Source organism: Triticum aestivum, chromosome 2B (assembly GCF_018294505.1).
Source record: "Triticum aestivum cultivar Chinese Spring chromosome 2B, IWGSC CS RefSeq v2.1, whole genome shotgun sequence".
In the NCBI taxonomy this organism is placed as follows: Eukaryota; Viridiplantae; Streptophyta; class Magnoliopsida; order Poales; family Poaceae; genus Triticum; species Triticum aestivum.
Window position 1 is genome coordinate 785093759 of NC_057798.1, and position 18015 is coordinate 785111773.

Genomic DNA, 18015 nt, shown 5'->3' on the forward strand with positions numbered 1-18015 from the left:
TGCACACAAGTTCAATCTGCTGACGTATTTTGTGGCGTGACGTCACACCACTACCAAGCCTTTACTTGAATCGTTTTTATTATACCACCTCAGCGCGTTTAGCGAAGCGGTTTCCTTGGCACGTCTTGTCGAAGCAGAGATTGTGTTCCCCTTATTCCGGGATTCACCCAACTGTGCCCGTTGCCACGCCTCCTCTATCTAAGGCGAGTCCCAAATGGTCACAGGGACGGCTCTTGGTATTCTCCCTCTTTATAATGAGACCAAGGCTCGTTTCCTTTCTTCAATCCTCAATCGAATCTGCCCCTCGCCCCGAGTTCCAACACCCAGAGCCCTAGATTTGAGTGCCTCGGACCTTCAACAATGTCCGGCCCCGACCTACAGGGCCGGTGGATGCCCTCCTCCGTCACGGAGGAGGACGTGCAAAAGCTGAGAGAAGCCAGGTACCTGACCTACGAGATTTCACATAGGTTGCCCGCCAAAGGGCAAGTCATTCCTAATCCCGAGCCCGGCGAGAGCATCGTGTTCGTGTCCCACCTCCATCGGGGTTTAGGCTTCCCGATGGATCCTTTTGTGAGAGGGCTCATGTTTTACTATGGGTTGGAATTCCACGACTTGGCTCCGGAGTCCATCCTCCACATCTCATCATTCATTGTCGTCTGCGAAGCCTTCCTCCGCACTACCCCTCACTTCGGTTTGTGGCTCAAAACCTTCAACGTGGAGCCAAAGATGATCGAGGGGCGTCAAGCAGAGTGCGGCAGGGCGGTTGTAAGCAAGAGGGCCGATGCTCCATGGCCCGAGGGCTCTTTCCAGGAGGAGTTCGGCTTGTGGCAACAGGAGTGGTTCTATATTACCGCTCCCAGGGGCAGCAGGCAGAAGCCGTCGCCCATCTTTCGCTCGGGCCCTCCACAACAGCTGATGTCATGGGTCAACCAAGGGCTCAACTGGGGGCCGTCAAAGGACGTACCCCTATTGCAGGGCCAGATTCGAGACCTCCAAGAGAGGGAGATCAATCTGGTCGTACTGATGCAGGTTATGCTGATTCGGCGTCTTCTGCCCTGCAAACGTCGCCCCCTTCGTCTGTGGGAATTCAATCCAGAGGGGCCATGAGCTCTCCAACACTTCATGGGCGCGACGCCCGTGGAAATGTACAAATTGTTCTTCGGATCACAAGAAGTGTGTCCGGAATTGACCAAGGATGTCGGCCTAAGCTGCAATCGCCCGGATGCTCAAGTAAGTAGCCCTATGTCCGAACATACCGTTTGTTTGCATATTCTTGGATTTGCCTTTTAACCAACCATCCTTTGAACAGGAGTGGATAGCGCAAGCCAAACTAATACGGTGTCCGCCCCCCCTCCCAGAGACCACGCCCGGATCCGGTGTTGGTCAAGATGCTGGAGGTTGCGCCTCTAGAGGAGGGCGAAGGGGAAAACAGAGAAACTACCGCCTCTACTAAGGAGGCTTTGGAGAAAGGGGGGATCGAGAATCCCTCCCTTCATGAGGAGAAGAGGACCGCTTCCGAAGACCCGGAGGCTAAGGCCTCAAAGCGAGGGAAGAAATCTTCCCCAGAGGGTCCTACGCCGGGGGAGGCCCCGGCCGCACTGTCTCCCCCAAGGAATCAGCCCTCCAGCAAGCCGTAAGTAGAAAAGGGGGAGTATTGTAACAAGGGATGTCCCTATTTTTGCTTCTGAGGATAACCGAAGTTTTTACCTTGTAGTTCGGATCTCCGTCCTTCTCAGCTGAGCTCGTCTTCGGGGGACCTTCGTCCGGAGATGATGGAGAGCGAGACGCCTCCATCTGCTGCACCGTCAGGCGGGGCGGACGACCCTGAGGTGTCATCATGGAGGGTATCCCCGAGTCCTGCAGGGCCGGAGAGTTCGGCACCAACTGGTGTACAGCCGGGGGAGCTGAAGGATCTGCTTGAGAGGGCGTCTATCTCAGAAGATCACCGTACATTGATGAGTACGGTGATTGAAAGAATTTCATCCGCCGAGGGCGGGTTGCATGATGCCGTCAGAAGTTTGCTGGCGGGGTTTGAGGTACGTAAAAATGACATACCTTTTGACAGTTTTGCACATAAAGCGCGCCCTGTATAGATAGTAGCCCCTGAGACTCGGTATGTTGTCGAAAGCGACAGCGTGCCGAGGATCATAATCTCAGGTATTAATTCTCGCCTTTCCTACACAGGTGGCGGATAGTCCGGTGGCCAGCCGGACTGATGGAGTTGCTGAACTAAAGAGGCAACTCTACGTTGCGGATGCGGACATCGCGCTGGTCAATAAGCGACTTGACGAGTCACAAGGTAGGTTGTTTCTCCGTGGTCACCTAGTAAGGGAGCTGAGGCCCACTCCTTACAACATGTGTGCTTAATGCAGATGGTGCCGCTGCTTTAGAGGACCTTCGGGCAGAGCTTGCTCGAGCTAAGGAGCAAGCCAGAAGGAGTGATGCGGCTGCCTCAAAGGCAGCCGAAGAGCTAGAAGCCGAAAGGGCTGCTCACTGCCAAAGCAGGGAGGAGGTGGCCGGAATGGTCGTGAAGCTGAAGGATGTTACCGACCGCTATGAGGTTCTTGAAAAAGAACACCGAGCGGAGCAAGAAGACCTGAAGAAGGCCACCGCCGAAGCCAAGGATGCCCGTTCTGCAATGAGGGCTATAAAGGAGGAGCTGCATCAGGCCGGAGATATTGCGGCTGGCAAGCCCTTTCTGCTGCGCAGGAAGTTCACAGATCCGAAGTATGCTTAGCTTGGCCAACTGTGGGGTCCGGAGGATCCTTATATGGATTTAGCGGCGAGTGCGGCAGATGCTGTTGTGCACTTCTGAAGTCAAAAGGATCACGAGACGGAAGAGCTTTTTTGGTCTCAATTCCACAGTCCGGAGCGTTCACTTCCGCTGACCGATCGGTTGGCTGAGTGGGCTGAGCTGAATAGATTGTCCAGACTTGCCATGACGGATGTAGTGGCTCATATCTGGCCGGATAGGCCCAAGCCGAAGAGTTATTTTGGCTTATTGCAGCAATTCCTTGGGGCGGTGCCGCATATCAAGGCAATGAAGCGGTCGGCCTGCATAGAGGGTGCACAGATGGCCCTCGCCCATGTGAAGACATACTGGACGGAGATGGATGCCACCGATGTTGCAACCCGGGGTTCGAACGAGAGCCGGTTACCCGCCGAGCACTATTTTGGGGAAGTTCTGCGGGGTGCTCGTGTAATAGAGTCGCAGTGCTCAAAAAATGTCATGTTCAAATGATCTTTATGATATGATATTCATAATATAAGTGCTTTTTATACTTGTGCGTTCAAGTATTGAAATATCTCCTGTGGGGCCGTTAATGTATACTTGTGTATAACCTGAAAGATGGCAATCTTCGGCTTCATCCCCCACGCACATGGTGCAGGGGTGTTTGCAAAATAGCGCATTTTAACACTTAATCCAACGTCTTGGTCCTGTGAAGGAGGTGGTAGCGTAGCAAACGAGGCAACCAGGCTATGATGCTTTATCACTTTCACTTAGCCATAGGAGTTCGAAGGTGGGGCTACGATATAGCCCCTAGGGGCACCGCGCTCTCCGAATTCAGGGCGCGTATGTGCCTGACCGGGAAACGGTCCTTCGTCAAAGCGGAGGAATTCTAAAACATTCCGGTAGTCGATCGAGTGGTTGACCAGTCTCTCACTGTATCATGACAGTCAGTTTTCGGCTTTCTCTACTGAGGTGCTCGCCCGGCCGAACCGCGGCACAATCGCAGTAGTTCTCCTGGTGCCGCGTTAGCCGATGATACGGAACGTAAGGCAGCAAAACACAGGAGCCGGGCAAACCCAACATTTGACCAAAGACATGATTCGGAGCTAATGCATATAAGGCCTAACTCGACACACCGAACACTCCCTAAGGTATTCGATCTTTATAATAACGGGCAGAACAATGCCCTAAGCCCCTAGTGTCCAGGTACAGGCGAAAATTTCTGACGCGGCCGATGCCAAAACGCCAGCCTCCTCGTCGGTTATGGTGAAAAACCGGGGGATGTGAATCAACAAGAGACTGTAAGAAAGGTTTATGCAGGGTCTTAATCTGAAAAGAATCCTTGCCACGGGTCCCTGCTGCACGTCTGCGCATGTGTCTCCGTTGTGCCGTATCCTGGATGGGTGCACACGCTGTTCATCTGTAAAAGAGAGGAACTTAGCTTGAAAAGAAATCGTGCAAAAAATGTATTGAAAACAAAGTATGAATGAATGAATAAAGTTGAGCTTTTATTGGCTCTTTATTGTTCATACACACAGCCCCTTGTGAAGGGGTATGCCGCTAGGGAGCCCCTAGTTTATTTATGCCGGACTTGCCTAGCCGTGTCTGGGGTCTTGAACGACCTTTTAATGAGATGATGCCGCGTGGACCGGGCATTTTAAGTGTAAGAGACGCGTAGTGCGGTATTGCGTTAAAGCGGGTGAAAGCTTCACGTCCCAATAGTGCTTGATGGCTACTTTTGAATGGGGCGACATGGAAGATTAGCTTTTTGCGACGGAAGTTGTCGGGTGATCTGAACACAACTTCTAGTAGTAAGGAGCCCGTGCACTTGGCGTAAGGGCCTGGCGTTACTCCTTTAAAGGAAGTGCGGTATGGCGAATTTTAGTAGGGTCTATCCCCAACTTGCGGATTGTGTCCGGATATAGCAGGTTTAAATCGCTGCCGCCATCCATTAGGACTTGTGTAAATTGTAGTCCGTCGATTATAGGATCCAATATCAGAACAGTCCATCCTGCATTTCGAATGCTTCTGGAATAATCCAGGTGGTCGAAAGTAATTGGTTTTGACATCCAATCTCGGGATTCCATCGGGGTAGACCGTGCGACGCGTACTTTAGCGGGTGCCGCACTATTGTTCCGTGTTGTCACATGGAGTGAGTTTACTATTTTGACTTCTTGCGGGAAAGTCTTTTGTCTTCCGGTGCTCTGCTGGTGGGGTTCGTCATCGTCCTCGCTTGGCGTGTCGAGCCCCTTGTGTTTGGCGTTGAGTCGGCCGGACTGCTTTAAGACCCAACAATTTCGGTGGGTGTGGTTTGCAGGCTTCCCGGGGGTACTGTGGATTTGACATATCCGATCCAAAATTTTGTTGAGGTTGGATAGCTCGTCACTGTTGTCCTTAAGAGGCAGTGTTTTGTTGTTCGGCCGCGAGCTTTTGAATCCGGCATTGACCGCCGTGTTCTTTGGGCCATTTTCTTTATTTCGGCGCTGATCCTTTCTGCGTCGTGATTTTCCATTTCCATCTCTGATCTCGGATGTACTCGGGTCGCTGGTGCTGCATCTTGCCAGCCAGCTATCTTCCCCTGTGCAAAAGCGGGTCATGAGGCTCGTTAGCGCGGCCATTGTTCTTGGCTTTTCCTGGCCGAGGTGTCTGGCGAGCCATTCATCTCGGACGTTATGTTTAAAAGCTGCTAAGGCTTCGGCGTCCGGACAGTCGACTATTTGGTTCTTTTTGGTGAGGAACATGTTCCAGAATTCGCGCGCTGACTCTCGGGGCTGTTGAGTTATGTGACTTAAATCGTCTGCATCTGGAGGGCGGACATAAGTCCCCTGAAAATTTGCTCTAAACGCGTCCTCGAGCTCTTCCCAACTTCCAATGGTATTTTCTGGGAGGCTTTTGAGCCAATGCCGAGCTGGCCCTTTGAGCTTGAGGGGTAGATATTTTATGGCGTGGAGATCGTCTCCTCTAGCCATGTGTATGTGTAGGATGTAATCCTCAATCCAGACTCTGGGGTCTGTTGTTCCGTCGTATGCCTCTATGTTTACGGGCTTGAATCCCGCTGGAAATTCATGATCCAGCACCTCATCGGTGAAACATAGTGGGTGTGCGGCGCCCCTGTATTTGGGTGTGTCGTTATCTTCGAACACTCGGCGTGTTGTGTTGCTTCCTGGGGCCCTCTTCTTTGGCCCATAAATGGACCTGACCGGGCCATCCTTTTTGCGAGGATCTTCACGTGTGTCATGTGCCGGCTTGTGTGCGGCTCCGCTTGCCGCTCTTGGCCTGTCATCTGATCGTCTATCCGGCCAGGCAGCCTCTTTGCTTTTTGATTGTGGGGGCTCTACGGCCTCCTCGTCGAATTCGGGCAGCAGCTTGCGCTTCGAGTAGCTCTTTGCTTGGTGGCTATTGCCGTATTTGTCCGCGGTCTTGAGTACTTTGCTCCACCTCATTCTGAGTATGTCTTCCGCTGTTTTGAGCTTCTGTTTCTGCTTCTTCAAGCTTCTTGCAGTGGCGACAAGCCTTTTGTGAAGGTTCTTATGCTCCGGTGGTGTGTCCGGCGTGAGATCGTCTGGACTGTTGTTTCCGCCGAGGATGGGTTGATTGTCCGACTCATCCTGTTCGGATAGTTGCTTGGTTGCATGTTCGTTGTCCACTGGTTTGCCCTGCTCTACGGCTGGGTCATTATGGGTGTTGTTGTTATCGAGGCGGGACTTGGGGCGGCGCTTGCGTCGCCGTTTTGGTTGTTTTTTGGGGGAATTATCCTTCGCCACGTCCCGTTGTTCCTCGTTATCGCTCCCTTTTGGGGTGTCCACCATATATATATCATGAGTTGAGGTGGCTTTCCAGTGCTCGGTAGGCACTGGTTCTTGGTCGTCTCCGACATCGTCGTCCATACCGTCGATGTCTTTGGAGTCGTAGTTTAGCAAGTCGGTTAGATCGTCGACAGTGGCTACAAAGTGGGTGGTGGTGGGCTTTGAATTTCTTCGTCCTCCGCATCCCAACCGTCCTGACCGCTCCGGCCAGGGCTCTCCTGATAACGAGAGATACTTTAGCGAATTCAGGATGTCGCCAAAGGGTGAGTGCTGAAAGATGTCCGTGGTGGTGAACTCCATGATCGGCGCCCAATCGGATTCGATTGGTAGGGGCGCAGGAGGTTCGGAGTCCGATGAGGAGTCCGGCACCTCGGAGTCACGAGCTTTACAAGGGACAAGGTCAGTATTCGGCTCCATCACCGTACAAGTTGCAGCCCCCGAGGCGGTGTCTAGCCACCCGTCCTCGATCTGCGCGGTCAGCTCCGGACTAAGGGTCGGAGCGGACTCATGTGCGGCCTCCAGGGCACTGTCCGACAGCAGAGCTAAATCATGCCCATCGTGACAGTGCGGCGCGCTCGGCTGTGGCTCGAATCCGTCGAAGATCAAGTCTTCGCGGATGTCAGCCGTGAAGTTTAGGCTTCCAAATCTGACCTGATGGCCAGGGGCGTAGCTTTCAATCTGCTCCATATGGCCAAGCGAATTGGCCCGCAGTGCAAAGCCGCTGAACACGAAGATCTGTCCGGGGGAAAAAGTCTCACCCTGGACTACGTTGTTGATGATTGAAGGAGCCATCAAGCCTATCGGTGACGACACAGAGGAACTCTCAATGAAAGCACCAATGTCGGTGTCAAAACTGGCGGATCTCGGGTAGGGGGTCCCGAACTGTGCGTCTAGGCGGATGGTAACAGGAGACAAGGGACACGATGTTTTTACCCAGGTTCGGGCCCTCTCGATGGAGGTAAAACCCTACTCCTGATTGATTGATATTGATGATATGGGTAGTACAAGAGTGGATCTACCACGAGATCAAGGAGGCTAAACCCTAGAAGCTAGCCTATGGTATGATTGTTGTAATGGTTGTTCGTCCTACGGACTAAAACCCTCCGATTTATATAGACACCAGAGAGGGCTAGGGTTACACAGAGTCGGTTACAATGGTAGGAGATCTATATATCCGTATTGCCAAGCTTGCCTTCCACGCCAAGGAAAGTCCCATCCGGACACGGGACGAAGTCTTCAATCTTTTATCTTCAGAGTCTTGGAGTACGGCCGATGATGATAGTCCAGCTATCCGGACACCCCCTAGTCCAGGACTCCCTCAGCCATGAAATCTGAGATGGGATCCATGTATGAGAACAAAGTATGGACTTTGGTTGACTTGCCCGATGATCGGCAAGCTATTGAGAATAAATGGATCTTTAAGAAGAAGACTGACGCTGATGGTAATGTAACTGTCTATAAAGCTCGACTTGTTGTGAAAGGTTTTCGACAAGTTCAAGGGGTTGACTATGATGAGACTTTCTCACCCGTAGCGATGCTTAAGTCTGTCCAAATCATGTTAGCTATTGCTGCATTTCATGATTATGAAATTTGGCAAATGGATGTCAAAACTGCATTCTTGAATGGATTTCTGGAAGAAGAGTTGTATATGATACAGCCATAAGGTTTTGTTGATCCAAAAGGTGCTAACAAAGTGTGCAAGCTCCAGCGATCCATTTATGGACTGGTGCAAGCATCTCGGAGTTGGAATAAACGCTTTGATAGTGTGATCAAAGCATATGGTTTTATACAGACTTTTGGAGAAGCCTGTATTTACAAGAAAGTGAGTGGGAGCTCTGTAGCATTTCTAATATTATATGTAGATGACATATTATTAATTGGAAATAATATAGAATTTCTGGATAGCATAAAGGGATACTTGAATAAAAGTTTTTCAATGAAAGACCTCGGTGAAGCTGCTTACATATTGGGCATCAAGATTTATAGAGATAGATCAAGACGCTTAATAGGACTTTCACAAAGCAGATACCTTGATAAAATTTTGAAAAAGTTCAAAATGGATCAGGCAAAGAAAGGGTTCTTGCCCGTGCTACAAGGTGTGAAGTTGAGTCAGACTCAATGCCCGACCACAACAGAAGATAGAGAGAAAATGAAAGATGTTCCCTATGCTTCAGCCATAGGCTCTATCATGTATGCAATGCTGTGTACCAGACCTGACGTATGCTTAGTAATAAGCTTGGCAGGAAGGTACCAAAGTAATCCAGGAGTGGATCACTGGACAGCGGTCAAGAACATCCTGAAATACCTAAAAAGGACTAAGGATATGTTTCTCGTATATGGAGGTGACAAAGAGCTAGCCGTAAATGGTTACGTCGATGCAAGCTTTGACACTGATCCGGACGATTCTAAATCGCAAACCGGATACGTGTTTTTATTAAACGGTGGAGATGTAAGTTGGTGCAGTTCTAAACAAAGCGTCGTGGCGGGATCTACATGTGAAGCGGAGTACATAGCTACTTCGGAAGCAGCAAATGAAGGAGTCTGGATGAAGGAGTTCATTTCCGATCTAGGTGTCATACCTAGTGCATCGGGACCAATGAAGATCTTCTGTGACAATGCTAGTGCAATTGCCTTGGCAAAGGAATCCAGATTTCACAAGAGGACCAAGCACATCAAGAGACGCTTCAATTCCATCCGGGACCAAGTCCAAGTGGGAGACATAGAAATTTGCAAGATACATACGGATCTGAATGTTGCAGACCCGTTGACTAAGCCTCTCTCACGAGCAAAACATGATCAGCACCAAGACTCCATGGGTGTTAGAATCATTACTATGTAATCTAGACTATTGACTCTAGTGCAAGTGGGAGACTGAAGGAAATATGCCCTAGAGGCAATAATAAAGTTATTATTTATTTCCTCATATCATGATAAGTGTTTATTATTCATGCTAGAATTGTATTAACCGGAAACATAATACATGTGTGAATACATCGACAAACACAACGTCACTAGTATGCCTCTACTTGACTAGCTTATTAATCAAAGATGGTTATGTTTCCTAACCATAGACATGTGTTGTCATTTGATTAATGGGATCACATCATTAGGAGAATGATGTGATTGACATGACCCATTCCGTTAGCCTAGCACTTGATCGTTTAGTATATTGCTATTGCTTTCTTCATGACTTATACATGTTCCTGTAACTATGAGATTATGCAACTCCCATTTACCGGAGGAACACTTTGGGTGCTACCAAACGTCACAACGTAACTGGGTGATTATAAAGGAGTACTACAGGTGTCTCCGAAGGTACATGTTGGGTTGGCGTATTTCGAGATTAGGTTTTGTCACTCCGATTGTCGGAGAGGTATCTCTGGGCCCTCTCGGTAATGCACATCACTATAAGCCTTGCAAGCAATGTAGCTAATGAGTTAGTTACGGAATGATGCATTACGTAACGAGTAAAGAGACTTGCCGGTAATGAGATTGAACTAGGTATTGGATACCGACGATCGAATCTCGGGCAAGTAACATACCGATGACAAAGGGAACAACGTATGTTGTTATGCGGTTTGACCGATAAAGATCTTCGTAGAATATGTAGGAACCAATATGGGCATCCAGGTTCCGCTATTGGTTATTGACCGAGAATAGTTCTAGGTCATGTCTACATAGTTCTCGAACCCGTAGGGTCCGCACGCTTAACGTTACGATGACAGTTTTATTATGAGTTTATAAGTTTTGATGTACCGAAGTTTGTTCGGAGTCCCAGATGTGATCACGGACATGACGAGGAGTCTCGAAATGGTCGAGACATAAAGATTGATATATTCGACGACTATATTCGGACACCGGAAGTGTTCCGGACGTTTTCGGAGAAAACCGGAGTGCCGGAGGGTTACCGGAACCCCCCCGGGAGAAGTAATGGGCCCTATGGGCCTTAGTGGAGAGAGAGAAGGGAAGCCAGCATGGGCCGCGCGCCCCCTTCCCCTCTGGTCCGAATTGGACTAGGAGGGGGGCGGCGCCCCCTCTTTCCCTCTCCCTCTCCCCTTTCCTTTCCCCCTCCTAGTAGGAGTAGGAAAGAGGGAGTCCTACTCCTACTAGGAGGAGCACTCCTCCTCCTTGGCGCGCCCTCTAGGGCCGGCCGGCCTCCCCCTTGCTCCTTTATATACGGGGGCGGGGGGGCACCCTAGGACACACAAGTTGATCTACGGATCGTTCCTTAGCCGTGTGCGGTGCCCCCCTCCACCATATTCCACCTCGGTCATATCGTCGCGGAGTTTAGGCGAAGCCCTACGCCGGTAGAACATCATCATCGTCACCACGCCGTCGTGCTGAAGGAACTCATCCCCGAAGCTTTGCTGGATCGGAGCCCGGGGATCGTCATCGAGCTGAACGTGTGCTGAACTCGGAGGTGCCGTACGTTCGGTACTTGGATCGGTCGGATCATGAAGACGTACGACTACATCAACCGCGTTGTCATAACGCTTCCGCTTACGGTCTACGAGGGTACGTAGACAACACTCTCCCCTCTTGTTGCTATGCCATCACCATGATCTTGCGTGTGCATAGGAATTTTTTTGAAATTACTACGTTCCCCAACAATGCTTAGTGTAGAGTCCAATGATATGCTGTGTGCAATCTAGTCGATGATATGCTTTAGTGTAGAGTCCGATGACATGCTTATTAGTGTAGAATCCAAGGGACTGTTAATAGTGTAGATAATCCATACTTATTAGTGGAATTCATGCTTAGTAGAAATGTGTAGTACTGTGTCTTTTGATAGTGTGGAAATCTATACTTAGTAGAAATATATTTGCAAGAGTATGTGCGAGGCTACTTATTAATTGATATGTTTTTCTTATTCAGAAATTGCCAAAGAGCCTATCTGTGAGTTGTGGTATCGAGCCTGATGAAGAAGGCTTGGCTGGAATACGCCTTACCGCAAGGGGCTCTATCACCACCTGCGCGTACGGTATGGACACGGACGGTCGCACACACTTAAACTCGGTTGGATGGAAGAGCTTCCTCGTTGGCAAGAATCTTTGTGTTGGACAGGCCATCCTAATTACTATCAGGAACACCCACCGCCCAGACTTGAGGATGATGATCGTCGTCGATATCATCTAGAACTACATATGTGTGTGGCTGTATGACTATACCTAGTAGAATTGCTATATATGTGTGGTTGTAATACTACCTAGTAATGCTTATCATATATGCTATATTCATGTGAGGATGCATGTTGACTACATATGAATACCTATAATGCTTTATGATATTGTATGACTACTGTATGACTATATAGGAGTATCTGGTATTGTGGTATATGTGAAATTGCAGTTTATTGAAACGGGTGTTGTTCTACATTAATAGGAAGCAAAAAAAATGTTGAAAGATACAGCAACAGCGTGAGGCAGGAAAAGCGCTACAGCTACTTAATAGTAGTGCGTGACTGACCAGCACTACTGATACAGTTATTAGTAGTAGCGCTGGGTTAGACCCCACTACTACTACCACTTACCTGTAGCGACGTAGTAGTAGCGCGGCCACCCGCGCTACTCATAGCACTAAAACCCACGCCACTACTAGGGAAAACCCTAGTAGTGAAACTGCATGTAGGCACTAATACGTTCTCTTCCTTTGTAGATAACGTATGGCACGGTAGTGGATAATGTGATACAATATAACAATCTCATCGAATGCCTTGATCTCCATCTCTCAGAAATAACTTTGAACTCCTACCGAGGGACCTTACTACAGATTATATTCGCCAGGTTCCTTGTTGTGAGAGCAAGTGTGCTAAAGTTAATGAGGTTTGCCCTACATTTATTGCGCAAAATTGAATGGTTTGTTGATCAGCGCCGGCGGCTACGGCAGAATGGAAAAGGCTCTGCAAAAGCTAAATTTTATTTTGCAAGTTCAATTGACAAAGTAATCAGAAGTCATTATGTCAAGCTCATCCATGACTTGTCAGTGGCTGATCCCCTTGTAGAAATGTTGGTGGCGAAACTACTTGTAAAATCAGTTTGAGCCTCTCATATGTTCATGTTCAACGGATCAACGCGGGTGTCTACAGCTGCATGAGGTAAATATCATTTTAACGTCGGTTTGAATCTTGTAATCTTCAAATTTAATCCTTGAGATTCTGGAATCTGAACCTTGTAATATTTCAGGCTTTTGTGGTACAATCCTTAAAATGGCATCGTATGAGACTCATATAGTGGTAGTACTATTTTGACCTTAATATGCAATGATATCTGGACCTTAGTGGACTTGATTTCATTTACTCCCTCCATTCCCTTATACAAGGCCACTATGAAATATATATTTTTTATTTATACAAGGCCACCAACAGTAATCAAGGCAAAAAGTAATGATGTTTCCTCGTATTAGCAACTTGTTTAATACTTGCATACATGTAGTCATATTGACACTCAGCTAGTTCCTTCTCATTCCTTCCTTGCATGCATATGGAGTATTAATGATGCCAGTTAACGAAAAGAAAAATAGGCTCGCAAAGCATTCATTAATTTTATCTTGGTACCTGTAATTTGAGTTTGTGGCCTTATATAAGGGAACGATAGGAGTACCATTCTCGAATGTGTTTCCCCTGTCGATTGGCCCCTCTTCGAGCCGACACGTGGCCAAACAAAGCCGGGAGGGAAGATTGCATGGTTATGCATGGTAACCTGCGCGATTGTGTGGAAACAGGCTCACCAATGTTACATTTGGCGCCTTTTCAAGACCATGTGTGGTCAAACTAAACGCGTGTGGGGTGCTCAAGCGTGCACTGGGATCCTCTGCTGGGAACACGGTGACAAGATGTGACGATTACAAACTGTTCGGCCCCCATTTATTACATCAGCCATTAAACTCTTGTGTCTCTTCAACCTTTCGACCGTGCCCCAATTTTATAAGAAGCACACCCACGATGACAAATACAGAGAGGGTATCCTCTGTGGCTCCAATGGCGCTCACAGTGCCTGCGGACGACGAGCGGCGGTTCACCATGCATGTCGTAGTGGACACCTACAGAAAGTTCATGGAGCTCTCGGTGTTGTACACCAACAACCTGATATGGGTGGAGAACTCCATCCACACTATGAATGTGTTGCTTGTTGTGGAGAAGTACAAAGTGGTCGGGTTCAACCTTGAGTACACCCGCGCTCGTGTCGGGTATCTTTAGAAGGTCGTCGTTGCCCAGATGTGTGTGCACTATCACGTCCTCGTCTATCAGTACTGACTAGCCACAAGGCCTTGCGAGCATTTCGCCAGGTTTGTCAACAACCCCCACTACAGGTTCACTATGGTGGACACCACCAACGATGTAAAGGTGCTTAAGAATTCGGGCATCTCCTGCCAGAATCTTGTCGACATCCAGGGCCAATACAAGATGTAGGGCAGCAAGAAGCACGAGAAGGACTCACTGGTTCACCTCGCTGGGACTACCATCGACCCCTACTACAGAGACATGAAGGATGCTGCAACGAGGACAAGCTTGCCTGCCACTCGGCCTGGATGAAGAAACTGGACGAAGATCACGTCGTGTACACGGCCAAGGTGGCGTACACGAGCTACGAGATGTATAGACGGATCGTTGACATGAGGAAGTGACTCCTTCCCCAAAATGGCGAGGGATCCAGCCGAAAGAATATCAATGGCAAGCGTCGTCACAACAAGTAGATGATTTGATGATCATTTCCCCTAGTTTATTATGCATGTAATTATTATTTTGGTGTGTGCAAATGTTATGTGTGTAGTCACTCGTGTAATTGGATGTTTAATTTGGTTATGCCTCTCCCTCATGTATATGATAAATATCACATGCGTCATATTCAATTGCCTATGGATAAATCTTTGTAATCATTCTCCAAAAAGTTTAAACAACAACTAACTTTTATTATATTGCAAAGTTCTCCTGGTTTTATTCTTGCAAAGTAATTTTATTCTTGTTCTAGATAAAACAAACGTTAGCGTGCATAGAGTTTGTATCAGTGATCGATAGAACTTGAAAAGAATATAAATCTTACCTTTAGCTTCTCGTTGGGTTTGATACTCTTATTGATCAAAAAGGTTCCAAACGATCCATATACTTATGGGTTATTAGCAGTGGCCTGGTTCTACCGCAAGGGAACTAACCATCCGAGCTACGCCGAGTTCACTTTCAAATACTCCCTCCATTTCTAAATATAAATTCTTTTAGAGATTTCAATATGGAATACATACGGATGTATATAGACATACTTTACAATGTATATTCACACATTTTGCTCCATATGTAGTCCATATTAAAATATCTAAAAAGACTTATATTTAGGAAATGAGGGAGTATATGTTTTGATGTCCACTCCTTTTCATACACATTGTATATTTTTCGTAAACACCAGGAACACTTTTTATATATACGTTTAACGTTTTTCAAACACATTATAACATTTTTATATATAATGTTTTCAATATGTGCTGAACATTTTTTCAAGTAGACGTCGAACATTTTTTGAATGATATAAAACATCCTTTTCAACAACGTGAACTTTCCTTGGCAAAAAAATGCCAAGAACAATTTTTTTGAAAGTCATGAACATCTTTTTGAAGGTCCCCGTACATCCTTTTGAATGGTGTGAAACAATTTTTTGAATTATGCGAACATTTCTACATTGTATAAACAATTCTTAAAAATTTCACGTGGATTTTTGTGAAACGTGGGAACATTTTCTAAATGTCACGAACATTGTTTGAACACTGCATTCACATTTTTTAACGAGTTGTAGAATTTTGAAACTTTACGTAAAGTAAGTTTTGGCATGTATTTTTTTATTGAAATATAAAGAAAAGTGTGGCGGCATGTGTTGTCCCGCATCGGGCCTAGCTCATTTACATGGGGAGGTAAAGCGAGGCGCTCTAGGTGCCTGCAGAATTCGTAATACCTATTGAATTCATGAAATTTATTTGTGTATGAATTTGAAAAATAGTTACAAATTTGAAAAAAAAGGAAGCGACGGCCATTGGCCGGCTAATTCTGGGGCCAACTTTTGTCGCTTCCTTTCCTCTTCTGTTTAATTTTTCATTATTTAAAAAAAACATTTGGATTTCAAATAAAATTCGCGAAGTCAAAAAATATTCTCGGAATTCAGACAGGAGTTCTAAAATTTTAAAACCATTCACACATTTTAAAAAGTGTTAGATATTCAATTGTTTTCTGAATTTCAGTTTGTTTTTACAATTTTTGTAAAATGAGAGGAATTTATAAAATTATACATGAATTTTATAAACGCTATTTGAAAATATACATTTGTAAAAGTTGTTCAGTATGAGTTTAAAAATAGTTCAGTGTACTTAAAAATATGTTCATCGCATATTATAAAATGTTCACATTAGAAAAATGTTTAGTTCTGTAGGGTTAAAAGGCTTTAATTTATTACTGAGTTTTCAAATTTACAGGGATAACAAACGGGTCATCTACTAAAAAATATGTTTTCATCTTATATTTTCACATTATTAGAAAAAATGTTTGGTCCTCCACCAGGCCCATAATGTGCTGCCCGCGGGCCATAGTTAAAGAGCCCAAAGCACTAGGAGACCGTCCATGACACACACACAGGGCGGGCGGTCCGTGTTCGTTCCCCAAATCCCTCATCTCGCACAATTCCTCCCTCAATCCTCCCGAGTCAACCATGCCGCCGCCGCCGCCGCCGCCGCCGAGCCTCTCCGATGGCCCGGCCTCACGCGACAACGCGCTCGCCTCCATCCACAAGCCGCCGGCGTCTCATGGTGATTCGTCCACTCGTCAGCCATCAATAAGAAGGTACTCCTGATGTATATAGGTCTTGATGGTTGGTTGCATAATCTATATAGGGAATAGCTCGCCTCCTGATTCGTCCACTCGTCAGCCGTCAGTTGATCCTGGAGTAGCTCTGAGGCCCAGGTTTTCTGATCCGCGGTTGCTTCATCTGTATAGGTCTTTTGTGCTGTGATTGGGTTTACTGATCCAATCACTTCTTCATAACTTTGCCCGATTTGAGGAACCAAGCCTCCATGTTTCTTTCTTTTCTTTTTTGAGCCTACAAATATGTTAAGGAAGCTGACTGTTTGTTCTTTTTCCTTTTAGAGATAATCCAGAGAATTTAACCAAAGTGTTGGCTGAGGCAGTGAAGTGTGCACAAGCTCTTAAGACTGATGATCTGATTACTGACACTAGAGTTAAGGAAGCTTTTGCAGAGCTGATGAACAAAGTGTACCCGCATCTACCTGAGAGTCTACAGGATCAACTGATTGCTGATTTCAAACTCAATATCCTCCGTCGGGCACAAGAGAAAAATACTCCCCCAGTTGAGTTGATGGATGGTGAACAGAAGAAGAACTTCCTCGGGAAAAAAGGAACTCGTACCAATACCTTGTGGATTATAGAAAAGCTAGTCCTGTTAGTCGGCATATCCTGCTTCATGTACCTCATGAGCCTCTATGTCACCGAGAACTGAAAAGAGAAAGGTATGCATTTTCTTTTCGTCAAATATTATGTTGCTCGTATTAATGCATTCTTATGGTGGCTAGAACACTTGTACTTTTATGCACATGTAACATCTTTCCTAGTAGACCTGATTGTGGTTTATCTGCTTATACACAGGGGAAATAAACATTTATACATGGGGATTCAGTTGTATTCTAATCTCTGGACAACAAAAGCAGCAATCTTTCAGCATACCACAAGGATGGGCTCTGCTTTGGTGCCAAATAGGATTTGTACCACTGGAAAGGAAGTGTGTCTGGTTTGATGGCCGGTTAGCTGGTGTTAGTCTGTTTATTTTTCAGTCTTATTGTCTGTTTCTGCTGGGGTTGTGTCAAGACTTGATGTGCCCTCTTGCTTTATTTCAGTAAAATTATGTTGATGTGCGGGCATGATGTAATGAACTTTTGTTTTAATGAATAAGTTTATTAAAGCATATATGTTCTCCTCACGGCTCCATTCGCATGCTTCTGTTCCGAATTATATTTTCTCGATTAAGGTATGCAGCAAGGTTGGAAGAAACTCACTGAACATCTTGGCAGCGCACAGCACCAAGTCAGCGATATATTGTACATGCACTGACCCTTGCCCACCATGTTCATGAAAATTTGAGCTTAAACTTCAGAAGCCCACGCACCGAGTTCTCATACTGATCAGGCTCCAACTGATGTGCAGACATATGGTAAGTGGTTTCTCTATGGTAAGAGTACACCTTGCCGAGAACGTTGATATCTTCCTTTGTCTGGTTTCATCAATGCTCTTCTCCAGTCATTGGGTTATACAATTGGCTTTGCTGCCAAGACTGAGATGTAGCCGAGTACGATATATATGTAGCATAAAGTATGGTCTCAAAGTATGTACACACAGTTGAGGGCATCAATGCAATGTGATAACTCAAATATTTTCTGAACCATGCCTCTGCAACCAACTCATTAGTTGCTCCATCCAGGTCTTCTGTGAGCTGG

General features: G+C 46.6%; 1 protein-coding gene across 1 annotated transcript; it reads left to right on the forward strand.

The window, feature by feature from the left end:
* The first annotated feature begins 16131 nt into the window (after positions 1 to 16131).
* LOC123047396 (uncharacterized) lies at positions 16132 to 17501 on the forward strand. Its single transcript, XM_044470937.1, has 3 exons — positions 16132 to 16351; positions 16655 to 17034; positions 17171 to 17501. The coding sequence occupies exons 1-2, from the start codon at positions 16221 to 16223 to the stop codon at positions 17022 to 17024; spliced, it is 501 nt and encodes a 166-aa protein (XP_044326872.1). The 5' UTR covers positions 16132 to 16220; the 3' UTR covers positions 17025 to 17034; positions 17171 to 17501.
* Positions 17502 to 18015: the final 514 nt, after the last annotated feature.

Coding starts and splice junctions, on each gene's coding strand:
- LOC123047396 (XM_044470937.1), top strand. CDS start 16,221: ATGCCGCCGCCGCCGCCGCCGCCGCCGAGCCTCTCCGATGGCCCGGCC. Junction 16,352..16,654: donor CGTCAGCCATCAATAAGAAG/GTACTCCTGATG, acceptor TTTTCCTTTTAG/AGATAATCCAGAGAATTTAA.